Source organism: Mustela lutreola, chromosome 2 (assembly GCF_030435805.1).
Source record: "Mustela lutreola isolate mMusLut2 chromosome 2, mMusLut2.pri, whole genome shotgun sequence".
Classification (NCBI taxonomy): Eukaryota; Metazoa; Chordata; class Mammalia; order Carnivora; family Mustelidae; genus Mustela; species Mustela lutreola.
The window spans coordinates 16,227,282-16,247,166 of NC_081291.1; the positions used below are offsets into that span (position 1 = coordinate 16,227,282).

The window sequence follows — 19,885 nt, forward strand, 5'->3', positions numbered from 1 at the left end:
CCCCCCAACAGACATAACAGATCAAAAGTATGCAAGAGGGTGACTCAGTGGGTTAAGCCTCCGCCTTCCAGCTCAGATCATGATTTTAGGATTCTGGGATCAAGACCGAGTCAGACTCTCTGCTCAGCAGGGAGCCTGCTTCCCTCTCTTTCTCTGCCTGCTGCTCCCCCTGCTTGTGATGTCTCTCTCTTTGCCAAATAAATAAATAAAATCTAAAAAAAAAAAAAGTATGTAAGAGCTACATTTGGGAGCCACACTCCCCTACAGAAGCATGGACATAAAATCGGGCAACAGAGATCATTTATATGGTGCCAAAAACCTCATCCGCAGCTAGGATTACTTCTATGGGAAGCCCCTTGGCAGATTTTATAAAAAATTATATTTGTATTTACACAGGTAACATAATTTCATGATAGGAAAAACTTGGCTAAAGGTGTCCACTCATATTAGTTACCCTTGCCTGATTTCTTATCCTGAACATTGTTCTTCTTAGATCGGATTTGGGCTTGCTAGGCACTGAAAAGCCCCGGAAGAATGTCTGTTTCTGCCTGGATTAGTTTCCATTTTCCATTCTCACTGAGTGCTCCTGAAGGCCTTGGCTTGTATTACACACCTGGCAAAGAAAGTTCAACCTTTGTGTCTCTTTGTTCTGCGGTGAACAGAACTTCTATATGGTGACATGATTAGAGTCTGTGAGGCGCTCTCTGTAGGGTGGTGGCTGCTCAGCCACCAGTCTTAAAAGCAGTCTTAAAGCCTTAAGAGATAGGCTGCAATTTATATTCCCATCTTATTAAAGAAGAGGAAATGTCCAAGAGCCCACAGCTGGTGAGCTGAACCATCATCAGGACTTAGAGAGATGAGATCTGATTGAAAGCTGAGGCACGTACGTGATTGTCATTCATGCCCAGATATGGAATGACCCTGAGTCCACTCACTTTGGTCGCTCACTGGTGCACAGTAAGCTCAAGGCCAGGATGTCTTTGGGATCAAGAGCCCAGACTCAAGTTCTAACTCAGGCTCCACCACCTAATTGCTCAATAACCTTAAGCAAATTTAGCTCTGGCACATGTGAAAATGGGGATAACTGAACTTGCGTAATAGGATTGTTGTAGGATTGATTGAATTAGTCCAAGCAAAGAGTTTAGAGCTCGTAATTGCTCAATGAGAATGATAGGCTTTAAGACTTAATTCATTTTTCCATTGGGAGGACAAAAAATAATTACAAATGGATTAAATGGGAAAAACAATACAAACACACAATTTTTTTTAAAAAATACCATCTATGCCATAGAAGATACCATAAAGTGAAATACTGGTAAAGTGGAATATATAGTAGTGAAAATTGTTAGGGTCAAAAATATTATAAGGAGGGGCGCCTGGGTGGCTCAGTGGATTAAGCCGCTGCCTTCGGCTCAGGTCATGATCTCAGTGTCCTGGGATCGAGCCCCGCATCAGGCTCTCTGCTCAGCAGGGAGCCTGCTTCCCCCTCTGTCTCTGCCTGCCTCTCTGCCTACTTGTGATCTCTCTCTCTGTCAAATAAAATAAATAAAATCTTAAAAAAATATATTATAAGGAAAAGGTAAATGATAAACTGGAAGACTGCTCTGTGTTTTGATAGCCAAAGAATTAGTGTCCTTTATATATTAAAAAACTTAACAGGGGCGCCTGGGTGGTTCAGTGGGTTAAGCCTCTGCCTTTGGCTCCAGTCATGGTCTTGGGGTCCTAGGATCCAGCCCCGCATTGGCCTCTCTGCTCAGCGGGGAGCCTGCTTCTCCCTCTCTCTCTGCCTGCCTCTCTATCTACTTGTGATCTCTCTCTCTGTAAACAAAACAAAACAAAACAAAAACAAAACAAAACCTAACAAATCCAAGAAGAACAATAATACACATACATTAAGAGAATAGATACGTTAAGTAATGTATGTAAAAAGAAGTTCCATTTTCTATTATGAAAATTGCAAAGAAATCATAATGCAATCTATAACACTCAGTTTTGGTTAGCAAGCAAGAAAACAGATGCTGTTAATGGAAATATGTCCGTTTTATTTTTTTGGAGGGCAATTTGAAAATATGTTCCAAGTCTCAGAAATGTCAACCTAATCCTTCCAGATCTAGAAATTTATAAGCCACATCAGAAATAATCCAACACAGCATTATCTTTAAAAAGTGTTAAGCTGACAACACCCCAAATTCCCAACAAGAGGATAATGCTTAAAATCATCTAGTTCTTGGATGGGGTAGCTTCAAAATCTATTTGATGACCTGAAATCTCAGACAGAAATCAAAGGGGACAAAACGGGACCACAAAGGCATTTCTAATACAACCCCAAATCTGGAAAAATTCGTGGGCAGGTATAGCCATATTTAAAAGCCTGGAAGCAAAAATATCTAAAAGGAAAAAAAAATATATTTTTAATAAGTATTTCTTTATTTTACAGGGAGAGGGCAGGAGAGCACAAGCAGGGGAGAAGGAGAAGCAGAAGGAGAAGCAGACTCCCCGCTGAGCAGGGAGCCCAGATGGATGTAAGTTTCCATCCCAGAATTCTGGGATCATGACCCCAGCCTGAGGCACTTGCTCAACCAACTGAGCCACCCAGGCGACCCGGAAAAAAAAAAAAAAACAACATTATTCATAGCTGTGATCTCGGGATGGGAACTCACATTATTATTTTTTTTACATTATTTTTATTCCAAATAGTTTTCTGTATTTCACAAATTTTCCATGAAAAGGAGGAAAAAGAATGTCACATTGGAAAGATGTCTTGGCCAGTCCGCGGGTTCGAGTCCGCTTTCCCCCCCGCAGAGGTTTCCTGCCTTCGAGGTCTTCGAGCCGGACGTAATCTAACACGCCAGATAACCTGGGGGTGATCTCATCGTAAAAAACACGCGTGTTTGAGGGCACCCGGGGAAATCTGGGGGTCAGGTGGCCTTTGCACGGGGAGCCCTCCGAGGCCAGGGTGGCCGGGCCTGCACGCAGTGCGGCGTTTGGTCTCCGCAGCGGGGGCGCCCACGCCGTCCGGGGGAAACGGGCTGCGCCGCTTTTCCCGTCATTACGGGGCTCTCTGGCCCAGGGAAGAAAGCCAGCACCGCGGTCCGCAGAGCGCTGCGGTGTCCCCGGGTGGCCAGCCTCCGGCTCCAGCGCGCCCCCGACTCCAAACGGCCGCCTTTTCGGGCTTGTCTTCCTATATGTACCCCATTTACTGGGACTCCTGCATCCTCAAGAGGGAGCTCATCATCCTTTACAAACCACCTCACACAACTCCCGGTGCCAGACGCAACCGAAAAGATGACATTTCGGGCAAAGTGGCGGTAACACTCAGCTGTCTAACCCTCACACTCTAGCTGGAGCCCCTTCCACGGGAACCCTGTACCGTTAAGCCAGAGTGGGGAAAAAAAAAAGTACAGCTCGAGCCAGCCAGGAGTCGAACCTAGAATCTTCTGATCCGTAGTCAGACGCGTTATCCATTGCGCCACTGGCCCTGTGCTAAGACACGGTTCGCAGTGATGTAGATCAGCCGTAACGCAGTTTCGGCAGGTTTCCCACAGCAGCGCCGCCTTTCGGCTCCCCGGCACCGCCGCTCCAGCCCACAGCTCCCACGGCTCCGCCTATCTCAAGCAAACGCTCTCCGCCAATCCGCAGCGTGTACGTCACGGCGCTTTTCGGCGCGCTCCAATCCGCACTCTGGACAGCTGCTTTAGCGCTCTCTAGCGCGCCTACTAAGTTTGTCCACGGTCGCCTCCCGTCCGCTGGGGGCCGGGCGGGGCGGGGAGAGGGGTGGGGCGACCCGGGCGCTGCGGCCGCGGAGCTGGGCGAACCGTACCGTGGTGGCGGAGGTGGCGGCGCGGGGCGGGGCGGGCGGAAAGAGGAAGAAGGAGCTAGTGGTGCACGATGGCGGCGACGACCTACGAGCGGCTGAAGCTGTGAGTCCCGCGAGCCGGAGTCCGATGAGCGAAGGGGGCCTGCGGGGCGGCGGGGCGGGGCGGCAGGTGCGGGACCCCGGCCTCCGGCAGGGCTCCCGAGTCCCGGGGCTGCGGGCCGGGTGTGGGAGCCCCTGGCGGTCCCCGCCCTCCTCTCCCGGCGCGGCCCGTCCGGGAGCTTGTAGGTCGCGGCCGTCCGCAGGCCCGGCGGGAGTCGCTACAGGCCGGGGAGCCCTGGAATGACAGCGTCGCCGGCCTTTCTCCGCCCTGCTCGGCCTCAGCGCCCCCGGCGGGAGAGCGAAGCTGCAGACCTGGCCTCCAGCGAGCCGGGGTCGGCGTTGCGATGCGGCAAGCTCTGGGCGCGTTCCTCCCCACCCACTTTGTTTGTTAGAAAGGTGGCGGCTGAATTTATCTTTATTGCTTAGCAGAGGAAAGAGAAGTTTGTTATTGTGGGTCCCCCCGCCCCCCGCCGCCCTCTTGTGTAATGGACCCATGACAGCACGTTAGAGTCCACACACAAATCGACGTACCTTATCTGGGCACCAAAGCCTGTCTGACCAGCTTTGAAGGTGCAGATAAAAAGAAGCGTCAATACTCTTGAGCTCCTGAAGGATTTGCTCGGTTTTAAATGTTATACAACTTAAGCCCAAAGCGGGTTAAGTTCCTGTTGATGGTCAGAGGCCATTCTCGAGAATTTTGGCACTGCAGATGGACTTCCCGGTAAAGCTAAGTTCTTGAGACTTTGAGAAATGGGCTCTGGTTGTTAGAGTTGGAAATTGAGTAATTGTAGGTTCTTTCCATTTGTCCTGAATAAAAACATGCATTCATTTGAGCATTACTATCAGCCCCTTGGTTTTCTTGCCTCTGAATAACTTTGTACTATTTTGGGTTTAATACTTTATCTCTAGACTGAAAAGCCAAGTTGCCCTGGTCAGAGAATGTACTTGGCCTCAGAAGCAAATGTAGTTTTGGGGAAGCTCACCTATCCCTAAGTGAGCTAAAATACCTTGGGACTTAGGCAGAGGGATCGTATTTCCTTTGTAGGGATATGAGGATATCAGAATGTGGTTTGGGCACTTCCTGTGCTCTCTGGAACCTCAAACTCACTTAACTTTCTGGAAGGGTCAATTTAAAGTTTGGGTGCGAACTGGGGAGTGAGGTCATCTACTTGACATGCGATGTTTTGCAGAAAACATTATTTTTTTTTTCAGCCCCTCCTTTGCCTCTTTTGTGTACTGTAATTCTCTTTTAAAGCCTCAGTTGCACACTTCCGTTCACATTTTCCTTTTCCCGATTTCCTTCTTCTCCCCCAGTTTCCCTCTGCAAGGTGATCACCTTTGACTAGGGTACTGGCTGGGCTGGTGTCACGTGTGCTCTGCTGGCTAATTAGGTTATCGTTGACTATCTGATAGTCACTGAAGGGCTTGGTGCGATCCTACACGGAGTCTCAAATGTATTTAAGCAATATGGAGCCTTGGCTCAATGCTGCTCCGTATTGGGTTATGGAATGCAGTTGAATTTTCCTTGAATGTGGCAAAGGTGGAGAACTTGAGAATTCTCATGATTGCTTACACGCTGCTAGGGAGTCACTAAATTCATCAGTCTAAACCTTAAAAAAAAAGAAAAAGTTCTATATCCACACAAGAGAAGGGCCCTTAAGTGGGGCGGTTGATGCTTTTGTATTGAATTTTGTAGAAGTGGAGACTATGAATCTGAGTTGAGAAAGTAAATCTGGGGTTATGTGAAAGCCGGTCTCTAGTTTGTCAGTCCTTAACTTTATTCCCCCAGGAGAAGTTTTGCATGCCAGTCTATATGTGAAGAGCCGGCTTTTCTGTAATTTTGTTTTTCTTACCAAGAAGTTTGTGAGTTGGAATCTCTCTTTTTGGGCCTTACTGCTCTGAGGCATGATGTCCAAGGTTCTTATATGTGGCCTCTGACCTAAGGGGTGTTCTTTATTTTTTAGGTGCATTTGGACATGGCAGTAGTTTCTGACCTATGTAAAAATTAGTAGGACATAATAACCATTTTTATTTATTTATTTATTTTTAATGGTTTTGATTTACTTGACAGAGATAGAGCACACACAAGTAGGCAGAGTGTTAGGGATAAGCAGGCTCCCTGCTGAGGCTGCTCGATTCCAGGACCGTGGGATCATTACCTGAGCTGAAGGCAGACATTTAACTGACTGAGTCACCCAGGCGCCCTAATAATAGCCATTTATTTTAAAAAGATTGTATTTATTTATTTTACAGAGGGAGGCAACAAGAGAGGGAGCACAAGCATGGGGAGTAGGAGAGGGAGAAGCAGGCCTCCCACTGAGCAGGGAGCCCCACGTGGGGCTTGATCCCAGCACCCTGGACTCATGACCTGAGCTGAACACAGATGCCTACGGACTGAGCCACCAGGCACCCCAGTAATAGCCATTTTAAAAACATGCCTAGAGATGTTTTAAGAGAGAGCCATCCATCCAAGAGGCAGTTTGACCATTTATTACAAAACTGCTGCTGCTACTGAGTGTGTCACAATATTGAAATGCCCGGGATGTTAAATGATAATTTGTTCTGCATTATGTCACCCTTTTGCAGTCCATCTCTGTCCCGCTATGAAGTTCACCTTGCTCATTACGGCCCTGATGTTATCAGCTGCTCTCCTGCTTACGGTCTCCAGTTCCATCTTGCCAATAGGATTGAGCGCACATTTCTTTGTCATCTGGATTCCAACCTCTTCCTAAGCTAACCCTTAACCATATTTCCTCTAACTGCTCAGTGCATTCTTTCCCCTTTCCACCGACTTGGCCACGCTCTTTTAGCCTTAAGCTTGTGCTTATTTTATTTTGATCCTTCTGCCAAAATGCCGCTAATCACCATCGTGGACCCGTGGTAGAGCTGAGAGATGCAGGCATTTTTGGTCAGAGGAGACTTTGATTCAGATCCTGACTTTGTTATTTGCTTTGTGTCACAGCCATGTTACTTATCTCTGAGTCTGTTTTTCATCTGTGAAATGAGAACGGTCCTACTTCACAGGATTATTACGGCAATTGAAGGAGAGTGTGGAGGAGATACCCAGTGCAATTGACAGAGACTCACTTTCTCTGAGAAGCCTTTTCCCCACATCTCTCCCTTCACTGAGCTCCCAGAAGAGTTTACGGTCACAGGGACTGGACACCACACGTCCATCTGGCTTGCACATTTCTGTCTCTTAGGATTGATGTGCAATGTAGAAGACTGGAAGTAGAATGATCAATTCATAGCACTGTTTGCCTTTTTAAAAAACGTTAATTAGTTCGTTAATTAACTTGCGAACCAGAGAGAAAGAGAGTGCACGTCCATGCATGGGCTTGCAGGGGAGGGTGGAGGAGCAGAGAACAGAGGGAAAGAGAAACTAGCGGAGTGTGTGCTGAATGTGGGGCCCGATGTGGGGCTCAGCCTCCCGACCTTGAGATCAGCCTTCTGACCCTGAGCCGAAACCAGGAGTCAGACACTTCCTTGACTTCACAACCTGGGCACCCCCCTTTTTAAGTGGGCTCCGTGTGGAGCCCCATGTAGCACTTGAACTCACTACTTTGAGATCAAGACCTGAGCTGAGATTGAGAGTTGGACGCTCAACCGACTGAATCACCCAGGCGCTCCACCATAGCTCTGTTTAAACTACTCACTTTGCCCCCGAGAAATGATGAAAAATCGTTACAGTGTCGTGCTTATGCTTTGTTTCTCCCTAACATTGATTTCTTCTCTGCTCCTCAGTACCTCACATAAGACCTTGTGCAGAGAGATCCTCGGTGAATCACCTAAGTAAATGTACTTTCCAGTGTAGAGATACCACCAGCATCTCAAAATGACACACTCCGGGGTACTTTGGAATGTATTCTTTTGAAGTAGCAGCTGCTTAAGTTGTTCTTTGTAGATGATTGTCTTCTAGTGCCTCTGTGAAGTCATGCGTTGACGTATATCCTCCATCATTGTTGAAGACAGAAATAATTGCCCTTGGCCCCACAGGCAGGTCACACAGCCCAGCCATGGCGGAACTGGCCTTGGAACACAGCAGGGCCAGAGTCCGGAGAGCTTTCCATTACACTGCATTATTCAGACTGCTTTTTTTCTTATCAGATTGCTTTCACCTGGGTCCTTGGATGTGCCTGGTATAGAAGCGGGTCACTTATGTTTGAAAATAGTCAACACGTCCATATGGATTTTTAATACAGAAAACAGAATATTGTTATGATCAGAATTTAAAATTCTTCTGAAACATCCAGGCAGTTTGGAGTGCCTGGGTGGCTCAGTGGGTTAAGCCTCTGCCTTCTGCTCAGGTCATGATCTCAGGGTCCTGTGATTGAGCCCCACATCGGACTCTCTGCTCGGCGGGGATCCTGCTTTCCCCTCTTTCTGCCTACTTGTGATCTCTGTCAAATAAATAAATAAAATCTTTAAAAAAAAATCCAGACAGTTCTAAATAATCTATTTTCTGACTCCTTTTTTCTTTTTAGGTTACTTGGATAAAGCATAGAGAATGTCAGACAGTGATAAATTTGAAATTATGACACAGTTACACCAGAAATCCATTACTGGAAACATTTAAAGGACCCTTGCCTTTAAAAAGTCAGCTGAAATAGGTGTTAAGACAGGAAGTCCTTTAGAAAGTGAATTAGGCTGCAGCTTGCCTCTGAAGCATTGTTCCCTGTTAGGAAGTCACCTTTCTTTGTAAGAGATGGCCAGAGCTGTGAGGTCAGCAGGACGGCCATGATGCATCCCTGACCAGATGGAAACTGAGTCACACAGTCCAGTACAAGCAACAGAAAGCATATTCACTCATCTCTTTGCAAGGAAGGATGGAGGGAAGGGAAGGTTATAAATACGGGCACAGATAACGCACAGTCGATGTCCAAGGTACTCCTTGGCTTGGGGGCTGGGGCTGGAGCCTGGTTTCGTGCTGGGCTGCTGCGTCAGATTACTAGTGGTGCTTGTGTGTCTCCGAGAGCCTCACAGCCTCCTCACAGGAGGCCTAGTGAGTGAAAAATCTCTTGGGGGAGGGGGCGGCTGGGAATCTTCATGTTTAAATTGAGTTGTCCCAGTGGTTCTTACACACTCTAGAGCCAAGTGAGAACCAAAGCATACTGGGGCAGAAGAGTAGAAGAGTGTTCTCTGGAAGGCTTGGGGGCCCTGGAGGATTTTGCTGTGGATTAGAGCTTCGGATTAGGTGGTCCTTAGACTTGGAACTATTCTGGAAGAGTCTAGGTTTTGGAGATAATGGGTTTTAGGAGGTACAGAGAATAGGAAGTAGGCGGGACCTCAGGGTTTTGAGGAAGAAGATGGAATTAAAGTGCATTATCTTGGGCACTGGGTGGCTCAGTGGGTTGAGCCTCTGCCTTCGGCTCAGGTTGATCCTGAGATCTCAGGGTCCAGGAATCCAGTCCCGCATCCGGCTCTCTGCTTGGCGGGGAGCCTGCTTCCTCCCCTCTCTCTCTGCCTACTTGTGATCTCTCTCTCTGTCAAATAAATAAATAAATAAAATCTTAAAGTGCATTAGCTTCCTGGAAATAGCAGCTGTTTGAGATTGGGTTGCGCTCCTGGGTTGTCTGGGATGAACCTGGGCTATACCAAAGGTACCCTGGCAGTGGCTCCGCAAGGCTGGAACCCCAGGAACCCGGAGGGTGGCTGGATGAGGGGTGGTGGGAGCGCCTTCTGGGTGGAGGTGTAGTGGGCTCACAGGACCCTTCTTTACTGTCTTGAGTTTTTACTTTTTGCTAGTCAGGGCTAGTAAAATGTTATTCCTGTAGGGTTTGAACCAGAGATAGGATAGGTTTGATTATTAAGACTTTGATTTAATTCTTATGTAAGATTTTTCGAGGATACATGTTTCTCTAAATACATCATAGAAGTGGAATCACTTCTATGTCCCTTTGTGACTGGCTTATTTCCACTTGGCATAATGTACTCAGTTCATCCATGTAATAGTAGGGGTCGGAATTTTCTTTTTTGTATGTTTTTGTATGAATTCTCATTTTACGTATGTACTGCATTTTGTCTCCCGTGTTCATCTGTCAATGGGCGCTTTGGTTGCTTCCATCTTTCTGGCTGTTGTGATTGATACCACTGTGAGCGTGGGTGCGTAAATACCTCTTTGAGACCTCGCTTTCAGTCCTCTTGACCATATACCCAGGGGTGGAATTGCTGGATCATGAGCTAATCCTATTTTTAGTTTCATTGAGGACCCCCCATGCTGTTTTCTTGCAGTGCTACACTTCACTACAGTTTATATTCCCGCCCACAGCGCCCCGTTTTCCAGTTTCTCTACATCCTCAGCAACACTGGTTATTCTCTGTTTGTTTTTCATAACAGCCCTTGTGCTGGGTGTGAGGTCAGCAAATAGTAATATTTTTGAAGTGGGTTAATTTTGCTCCCAGGATGGGACGCGATTTTTGAAGAGGCGAGTGTTGTTGCCTGGAGATGTAAATGTTACAGGGATGTTTTCAGCCACTAGAAAATCATACTGCCAAGTCTGAAAAAATATATTTTGTGTTTATAATGTGATTATAATTAAATATGTTGCTTTTCTTAAAATTTGACAAGGATAATTTTTAAAAGGCACTCTTTGGAGCTAGTGAATCCCAGGTAGCCATAATATTAAATGCATTTCTATTAAGTATAATGAAATTAACCTGCGTTGAGTTAAAGTCCTAGTCCTCGGAATTTTCTTTTTTATCTCCTACTTGATCAGCAATCTATAAAAGCGAAATAGTCAACCAGATGAAAGCAGTCAGAGTAGGAAATAGTTGTTATTTAACTATTCTGCTGTTTCAGTGTATCTTCCAGAATATGTGTCCTCTGAACAGAGAGCAGAACGCAGGTTTGAGAGAAATGAGGCAGTAGTCTTGTTCGGTTAGGGTTCATGGTTTCATGCCTGTTGGATTTGGACAGCCTTGCTGGTTTATATAGGACCAGAGCTCTTTTTACTGTACGGTATTTCTGTCAACTTCCGAGCTTGATATCAGCAGCATAGTTAATGACCAAATAATCTTGGATGGACTCTCTGTGTCTTAGCTTCTAAAATCTATTTTATAAAAAAAGTAATGTGAGCGGGTTTAATAGAATCAGAGACTTGACAGCAATCGAGGGCCATTCTTTTGTCAGTAGAGGACGGATTTCCTCCCAGATTCTTGGTTATCAGGGAGGCTTCTATCTTGGTTTCCATGTATTTACTATGTTGAGAATTCAGTATAGCCTGTTGGCTGGTTAATTTTGAAAAGTTCCAGGCGGGAATTGGCACCAGTGACACTTTGTAGGCTGTCTAATCGGAGAAGCACTGCTTTGCTTCTTTGCCCTCTCCTTAGGTACACCATACCCTCCAATCCATTAACATGTGACCGGCCGAGATCTTTCCTTAGCTAGGAGGAGGGAAAACAGCTTTTAAATCCTTTATCCTTTGTCACTGAGCCAAAGAAAACATTGGTCCATAGAAAAAAACCCAACTTAAGGTAGGTATTTGCTGACTGATTATGTAGTATTCTCTAAGAATAGTACTTGAACTTCTGCTGTTTTCTTGGGTGAGAACACCAAGGAGCATGGACAAGCAGAGTCCTTGTCTACCTGGTAGCCTATTTGGTGAGGCTTCCCAAACAAAAATAACAATAAGACCATGTGCACTAGCAAAAGTTACTCCACTGGATGGCTTACTCCAGTGTTTCTGATGGTAAGTGCTAGAGAGCTGAAGCTAATTTCTCTAGCTTGTTTTTTTTTTTTTTCCCAAAAGATTTTATTTATTTGACAAAGAGAAAGACAGTGAGAGAGGGAACACAAGCAGGCGGAGGGAGAGGGAGAAGCAGACTCCCCACTGAGCAAGGAGCCCGATTGGGGGCTTGATCCCAGGTCTCTGGGATCATGACCTGAGCGGAAGGCAGACCCTTAACGACTGAGCCATCCAAGCTCCTCTGATTTCACTAGCTTTTGAAATGAAACCTGGGGAGCATAAAACTTCCAGAATACAATTTACTGGGTGAAGTGCATATACTTGCGGTCAGTATTAAGGGCCGTTAAAGAGTGGTGGGAAGAAGAGGACAGCGAGAGGGTGTGTAGCCGCCTCGGAGTTGAGAGGACACGTGCTGCGATCTTTGGTGGGAGTCTGAGTCACCACTTACCATGACCACTCAGAGATGTTGATCAGGTGGCGGTCACTGTTCATATCTTCACTGCTCCAGTTCTTGAGCTGTTTTCAACAGCATTAGCAGAACAGGCTGGTGGAGCACCAGCAACCAGGATTCCAGCAGCATCTCTCTGAGCGGCAGGATCCAACAACTGTCCGAGAGCCTTTGTTGGGCCCGATCTCTCTATCTTGATCCACAGTTGCTCTTATTTTTGTTTCTGTTATTTTAACACATTATTTATGTACTTATAAAAGATTTTATTTATTAGAGTTGGTGAGAGAGCAGGGGGTGGGGGGAAGGGAGAGGGAGAAGCAGACTACCCACCGAGTGGGAGGGGCACCAGGCTGATCCCGGGACCCCAGGATCATGACCTGAGCCGAAGGCAGATGCTTAACCGACTAAAGCATCCAGGCACCCCTTAACATATTTTTTAAACTTTTTTTATTTTAATATAATACCTGTGGGTGTTTTAAAAGTCATCAGTATACAGAGCTTATAATAGAAGAGAACACTGTTCTGCACTCCTAATTCCCACCGTCCCACGGACATGGACTTTCAGCATTTTAAACAGTTCCTTCTAGTATTTTATTTTATTTTTTAAAAATATTTTATATATTTATGACAGAGAGAGATCACAAGTAGGCAGAGAGGCAGGCAGAGAGAGAAAGAGGAGGCAGGCTCCCTGCTAAGCAGAGAGCCCCATACGGAGCTCGATGAGGGGCTCCATCCCAGGACCCTGGGATCATGGCCTGAGCCGAAGGCAGAGGCTTAACCCACTGGGCCACCCAGGCATCCCTCTTCTAGTATTTTTCCTTCCTAACTTCCTTTCTTCCTTCCTTCCTATTGTTTTAGAGATGATATTTTTTAAGTGATCTCTGTACCCAGCATGGGACTTGAACTTTAACCCGATATCAAGAGTCATATGTTCCGGTGATGGAGACAGCCAGATGCCCCTCTACTCCACGTTTCTGAACAGTGCGCTTGTACTGCTGCTTCCTGAATTTTTTCAGTTTTAGTTATCTGATGACTTCCTACTTCTGAGAATGAGATTTCGGCTTTTATACCTCTCCCTCTTTTCCTCCCTTCTTCTCTCAGTATATTTATAGTAAGATACTTAGTGTATCTTGCTATGCTCATGTAGATAGGGTTCAAATGAAGTCAGTAAAAATGTTTGCTTTTCCGGGAATTGAAAAGTGCCTTTTTCCTTTTTCTTTGCATGACTTTTAATTAATTTATTTATTTTTAAAGGTTTTATTTATTTATTTGACACAGGCAGAGAGAGATCACAAGTAGGCAGAGAGGCAGGCAGAGAGAGAGGGGAAGAAGATTCCCCGCCAAGCAGAGAGCCCGATGCGGGGCTCGACCCCAGGACCCCGAGATCATGACCTGAGCCGAAGGCAGATGCTTAACCCACTGAGCCATCCAGGTGCTCCTTTGCATGACTTTTTAAAGAAAATGTACCTGTTGCTAATGAATCTTCAGTCTCTGGGACAGCAGTAAAATTCCTCTGAAACACGTTGGGTAACTGTGAATTCATTTTCTTCTCTGAGATTTACTTCTGGGAGCACTGTACGCCCTGCTTTAATCCGCACTGGCTTTTCTTTAGGCTCATTGCATAGCTGTGGTCCCGGACAGTCCCTTCGTCAGGAGAATTTTTTTCACTTCTGTCCTGTTTCGGATTCTTAGTCTACCTCTTCATTCCATTTTAGTGAAACAAGCGTTTCCTTCTTTCTAAGGTACTTGAGATGTTGTACATCTGAAGGTGTTTTCATTCTATCCTCACACTTGGATAGTGTGATTAATAGAATTCTCAGTTAGAAATTATTATCCTGTAGAATTTTGAGGACCTGCTGATGAATCGTGCAGTGTGTGTTGTTGCTGAATAATCCAATACTGTGACTGTTGAATATTTCAATGCTTCTTTCTTTCTTTTTTCTTTTTCTTTTTCTGGAAACGTTAGGATTGTCTTTGTGTGGTGTTTTGAATTTTAATGCTTAATGTGCCTGTGTGTGTGTGTGTGTGTTTCACTATTTTTGTTTTTGTTTTCTCTGTTTCTTTGAAATATTTTCTTTCCCTTTTTCCTTATGTGCTCTTTTGGAATTCCTGCTGAATTGATGTTGAATATCCTGGATCAGGCTCCGCTCTCTTTCCCGCTCCTTCCCTCCCTCCTTCCCCCTTCCCCTGTTCCTTCTCCCCTTTCTTCCTATGCTTTCCTGTTTTACAGCTCTTACCTTTTTATTCTGTTCTCAAGGAGAGTTCTTCAGTTTTATCTTCCAGTCTTTCTGTCCAGTAGTCAAATTATTACTTCTGCTCTCAGTCCAAGAATACGTTCTTGCTTTCTGAATGTGCTTTTCTTGTTCTTATTTCATGAATGCAAGGTCTTCTGTCTGAGGCCACATCAGTTATAAATGTGTTTTGGGGTTGTCGTCTGTTCTCGGCATAGTTTTTTTTAAATCCAGAATTATTATTGTTTGTTTTAGACTCTTTCTTATGTGATGGAAGCTTTCCTAATATCTGGTGATCCTTGGTTGTCATTTCTTGTTGAAGAAGAAGGCACTAAAAATTGATCGGAGGGTCTGCTTGTGGGTCAGGACTTAACAAACTGGTGGCCTTTGCTTTTAGAGTGATCGCACAGGAACTCAGCTCTTTCTTAGAGTGAAAGAGGGTACAGCTCAAGGTCAGCAGTTGCTGGTCTTTGCTTTCAGGACAACGAGTTTGTTCAGAGATGGTATTCAGAGCTCCTGTGAGGGCTCCGGGAGAGGGATGGTGTGAGCTAGGCTGCCAGCATTCTGGGAATCTCGCAGAGAAAGAGGGTTGGATGAGTTTTCCAGTCTCTAAGTAGACCTTCTTTGTCTCTTGACTTGACTTGGCTCTTTCCTTGGCCCTCAGCTGTGCCTCATGTTTGGAGGCCTTAGAACATCTTCTGTTGAACTGTTCTGAGCATTAAATCCCAGGGTCGGGGCGGGTGGGGGGGCGGGTATGTGGGCAGGTGCTTCTGTAGGTTTGGGTAGGGATCTGAGTGACTTACACAGACTCTGAGCCACCTCGCCCCTATCTACCCCAGTCCTTATTACATTTTCCTTCCAGTCCTTGAGGCTTTTCAGCATTCTGCTGTGGGAATTGGCTTTCTTTGTTGGCTCTCACCCCACCGGCGATGAGTCTCTGTGATGACTTAGTGAGTTAGCCTATTTCCAAGCACTTTCCCTCTTCCAGACCTGCATTTGAATGACTAGTGTCTGCCCCATGCGCTGCACCCTCCTGTTGGTACCCCCCAGATTCCATGTTCTGAAAGGATATCCGAGCTTTTTTTAATGGATGGAATTTACTCTTGGAAATGCATTTCTTTCTACTTCAGTTAAAATTTTAATTAGTTGATCTGTCATTTCAAATGTGTCTGTCCAGACTAGAAGTGTGATAGCAGTGTCATCTTCTTCTAAAAGAAATTTCAGTTTCTAACTATAATTTTTAGAACTCTAAGGACATAGTGAAGTCACTAACTTTGTGATGATCAGGAATGTGACAGTTAGTAAAGGCTTAGTTCAACAGCTCTCTACTTTTTTAGTATATGCTTGAAAAGTCTTATTCCAGGATGTGTGTATTTAATCAGTGTTCCCAGAACTTTTCACATCAGTTTTAAGTTTAAATACCAAGTGGGGAAAAACTTTAATTGCTTATAATAGAGATACTTTTAATTTCATATATAATTTAAAACTTCTGTTTATTATTTTATTTTATTTTTAGAGAGAAAGAGAGAGAGTAGGTGGGGTAGAGAGGGAGGGAGGGAGAATCTTAAGCAGGCTCCATGCCCAGCGCCTAGCCTGATGTGGGGCTGGATCTCGTGACCTTGAGATAATGACCTGAGCTGAAATCAAGAGTGAGAAGCTTAAATGACTTGAGGCACCCATGTGCCCCTAACCTTTTATTTTTGTAAAGTAATTTCTATACCCAGTATGGGGCTCACACCCACAACCCTGATCAAGAGTTGCATGATCTACAACTGAGCCAGCCAGGCATTCCTTTTCATATATATTTTCAAAAGATAGGTACATGCACATTTTATATAACTTTGTATATATACATACATACATAAATTTTAATAGACTCTTCTACTTCTGTAAACACTGAATTTTACAATGTATACTTGATTAGTAACTGAAAGGTTATCTGTTAGGTTAACACCACAACTTGTATATGGAAACAGGTTTTTTTTTTTTTTTTTAAAGATTTTATTTATTTATCAGAGAGAGAGAGGGGGAGAGAGTGAGCACAGGCAGACAGAATGGCAGGCAGAGGCAGAGGGAGAAGCAGGCTCCCTGCCAAGCAAGGAGCCCGATGTGGGACTCGATCCCAGGACGCTGGGATCATGACCTGAGCCGAAGGCAGCTGCTTAACCAACTGAGCCACCCAGGCATCCCGGAAACAGGTTTTTAAGTTGATTTTATTCAAATAATTTATTTTCATTATAGAAGTTTTGCAGGTGAGGTGCTTAAATGCATTTATGTAGATAAAGGTAGTCAGGGGCGCCTGGGTGGCTCACTTGGTTGGGCATCTGCATTCGTTTCAGGTCCCAGGGTCCTGGGATCAAGCCCTATGTGGGGCTCCCTGCTCAGTGGGGAGTTTGCTTCCCCCTCTGCCTCTGTCCCTCTCCCTGCTTATGTGTTCTCTCTCAAATACATGAATAAAATCTTCAAAAAAAAAAAAAAAAGAGAGAGAGAGAGAGCTCTAAAGGTAGTCAGAGTATAAGAGGGTGAGCCACTGAGGGAAAACACTATGCCTTTTTCTTCTTTTAAAGATTATTTATTTGACAGAGATCACAAGTAGGCAGAGAAACAGGCAAAGAGAGAGGGGGAAGCAGGCTCCCTGCAGAGAGCCCAATGTGGGGCTCAATCCCAGGACCCTGGGATCATGACCTGAGCCAAAGGCAGAGGCTTTAACCCACTGAGCCACGCAGGCGCCCCTACACAATGCCTTTTTCTGTTGGCTGTTGAGCTGCAAGCTCCGTGTTTCGTGCATTGTATTAAAACGTGGAGAAATCTGATTTCTGAGATTGTATGTCCATTAATCATCTTCTTGTACGAAAAGGAACATTGGTTATTCAAGAAGTGACACACCCTTCCTGGGGAGAATCGTGCCAACCCTGTGTCCCCAAACACAGCTGTAAACGGAGAGGAGCGTAGGCCCCTAAGCAGGATGCAAGGATGCAGAGCATAGTTAAAGTAACACTTAGGGACTGTTGTGGGACTGAGGTCCCTGTTCCCTTGCTGGCTGTCAGCATGGGACCACTCTTAGTTTCTAGAAGCTTCTCTGCTGTCTTTATATGTGGCCGCAGCCGTCAGCAGTTGATCAAATCTGTCTCCTGCCCGAACTTTCTTGTTCCCCTTCTGCTGCACCTCTCTGACTGGCTCTTCTTTCTTCTTCTGCTTTTATGGGCTCCTGTGATGCCTGTGATTCCACTAGGCCCTGACTACCCAAGATAATCCTGTTTTAAGGCCAGTTGATTAGTAACCGTATTCCATCCGCAGGGCAGTACCTAGAGTGAATGAGTAATCAGGAGATGGGAATCTTGGCGGGGGACATCTTTAGGACGCAGTCTACCACAGACACTTCTATGATACAGTTTAAATTCCAGCACATTCTGTATCCGGTTTAATTGTTCAAACTCAATTTTTAAAAAATATTTATTTGAGAGAGACAGAGAGAGAGAGGGAGCGAGCGCATGAGCAGAGAGAGGGAGAAGCAGACTCCCTGCTGAGGGGCTCGATCCCAGAACCCTGGGATCATGAAGACACTTAGCGGACTGAACCACCCAGGTGCCCCAATTGCTTAAACTCTTAACTATGCAATGTAAAAATGATTACTGGAAGAAGTAGCTAGGGATAACCAGCATTTCATGCTGGCTTCTTTGAGCTAACATTGTCTTTTATACTAAAAGCTTTTTTCTTGTTATAGAGTCATATTTACAAATAAATCAAGAAAGACATTCATTCATAATTTTTGTTTACATTATTATTCTGGAATATTTGTTTTTTGATAAATCAGAGCTCTGTTTCATATGGTCTTGAACTTTGGGGATATATATTTAGAAGATAAAGTATGATTCCAGTATCTTCCTTTCAAAACCAGATTGTTCAGAGGTAGCCCATGTAGCAAAGATATCAGAACCTTCAGCAGTATTATTTCTTTAAAGTGTGACGTAAATAACTTTTCTGGTCCTGTCGTGAAAATTTGCAACTTTTCTCCCTTCTTGTCTGTTAAAGGATGTTTTTGTTAATGATAGAGTTATTACACCTATGAGGCAGACCTTTTATTCTTTGCAAAAGTGCTTCATAAGTGCTCATTTAGTTCCCGCTGTCTGTGAGGCAGTTAGGATGAGCAGTCTCGTCCCCGGGCTTAATGAAGGGCTGCGACTGTGGGGTGTCCACATCAGGTGGGGCCTGGCAGTGGGGGGCAGTGAAAGAATTCACCCAAGACAGAACAAAAGAGAGAGAAGTTTATCGAGTACACCACAGGGAAGTGGCGGACAGGGCAGTGGAGGAGAGGCTTTTTGCTGCAAGGCAGGGGTGAGGATGGAGTGCGGGAGTGTGGGGATATCAACTGTGCCTGGTTGTGAGTAACTCAGTGGTTAGTAAGGCCCTTATGGCTATTTCGGACTGGGTCGTTTCATAAACCTATTGGCATTGCGTCTTTGCATTCAGCTTGATGGTCACTGTAAGCCCTTTGCCTTGGTCAGGTTCCAAGCCTCTTGCTTAAATGTGGCCCTTTATCTCTTACCCCCCCTCCCCGCCCCCAAGATCCATCCTCCAATCATATGACCCACCAATATACATCGGAAGGGTCTCATGACTGAGGGTTCACTAAACAGTAATAGACAACCTTTCCCAACAAGAGCTAGCCCCCTCAGGATCCTGGAAACCATGCTTCCAGAATTCTTTAGAGAGTTCTGTAAGTCTCACTATCCCTAAGCCCCTCCCCCTCCTCTTGACCCCAGTGCAGCTCTTTCTGCCCATGGGTCCTGTCCCCATGCTTTAATAAAACCACCTTTTTGCACCAAAGACATCTCAAAAATTCTTTCTGGGCAACCCTAACCATCATTTTCGACTTCCCATCTAAACAAGGCCCCCATGTGTTTGTTGACTGACCACGATCATGGGTGGTTGCTTTGGCGCTCACTGCTGGGCCTAGAACACGTCTTTGGGGGTCGACTTAACACTGAAGCAGCATTGGTAATGGACCGCTCTTTAGCAATGCTGTAATCATTATTTTAGAAGTAAGAGAACAGAGGATAGATTCCTTGTTATTCATTTGAATCTTGTGAAAAGATCTCCTGGAGTTTCTTCAGACATCAGAGGTGGGACAGGATGTTCCCATGTAGCTCCAGCCACGGACACTCTTTCAGGTCCTAAGCCTGTTTCAGCCTCAAAGAATGCCATCGGGCATCTGTGCTGCCTGCCTCTCTAAGATAGGGGTGGCCCTCAGCAGGGGGCTGTGTCACAATGGCTTCTGCTTGGGAGACAGCACTTTCTTTGAAAGCTTTTATAGATTATAAAGAAGTCTTGGTTTTGAGGTCTCTTTTTTTATTGAAATTTTTTTCCTGTTTGTAATTTTTTCTTTCTCCCCTGCCTCCCAGGCCCTAATGCTTGTGTAATGCTTCACACATGGTTAGCTTTCAGCACATTTATTGACTCATTCTTAGCGAGCGATTCACCCTGGTACATGACATCTGCAGACAAGGACTGGCATATTGGTTTGGTTTTCATGATTGAAGACTAGAGATAACTACCTTATGAGCTGATTGTCTGGAAGTTTGCTTTATTCGTTTTCATTGGTTTCA

General features: G+C 45.2%; 1 protein-coding gene and 1 non-coding gene across 2 annotated transcripts in view; one reads left to right on the plus strand and one right to left on the minus strand.

The window, feature by feature from the left end:
• Positions 1 to 3,406: 3,406 nt before the first annotated feature.
• On the minus strand, positions 3,407 to 3,479 carry TRNAR-ACG (transfer RNA arginine (anticodon ACG)). The gene has a single exon. It is a non-coding gene; the product is annotated as a tRNA-Arg (tRNA).
• A 288-nt stretch (positions 3,480 to 3,767) lies between these two features.
• SACM1L (SAC1 like phosphatidylinositide phosphatase) overlaps positions 3,768 to 19,885 on the plus strand; it is a 60,381-nt gene continuing 44,263 nt past the window's right edge. The window contains exon 1 of the mRNA XM_059160680.1: positions 3,768 to 3,920. Coding sequence (XP_059016663.1) covers positions 3,889 to 3,920 — 32 coding nt within the window. The 5' untranslated portion in view covers positions 3,768 to 3,888. The remainder of the gene's footprint in view (positions 3,921 to 19,885) is intronic.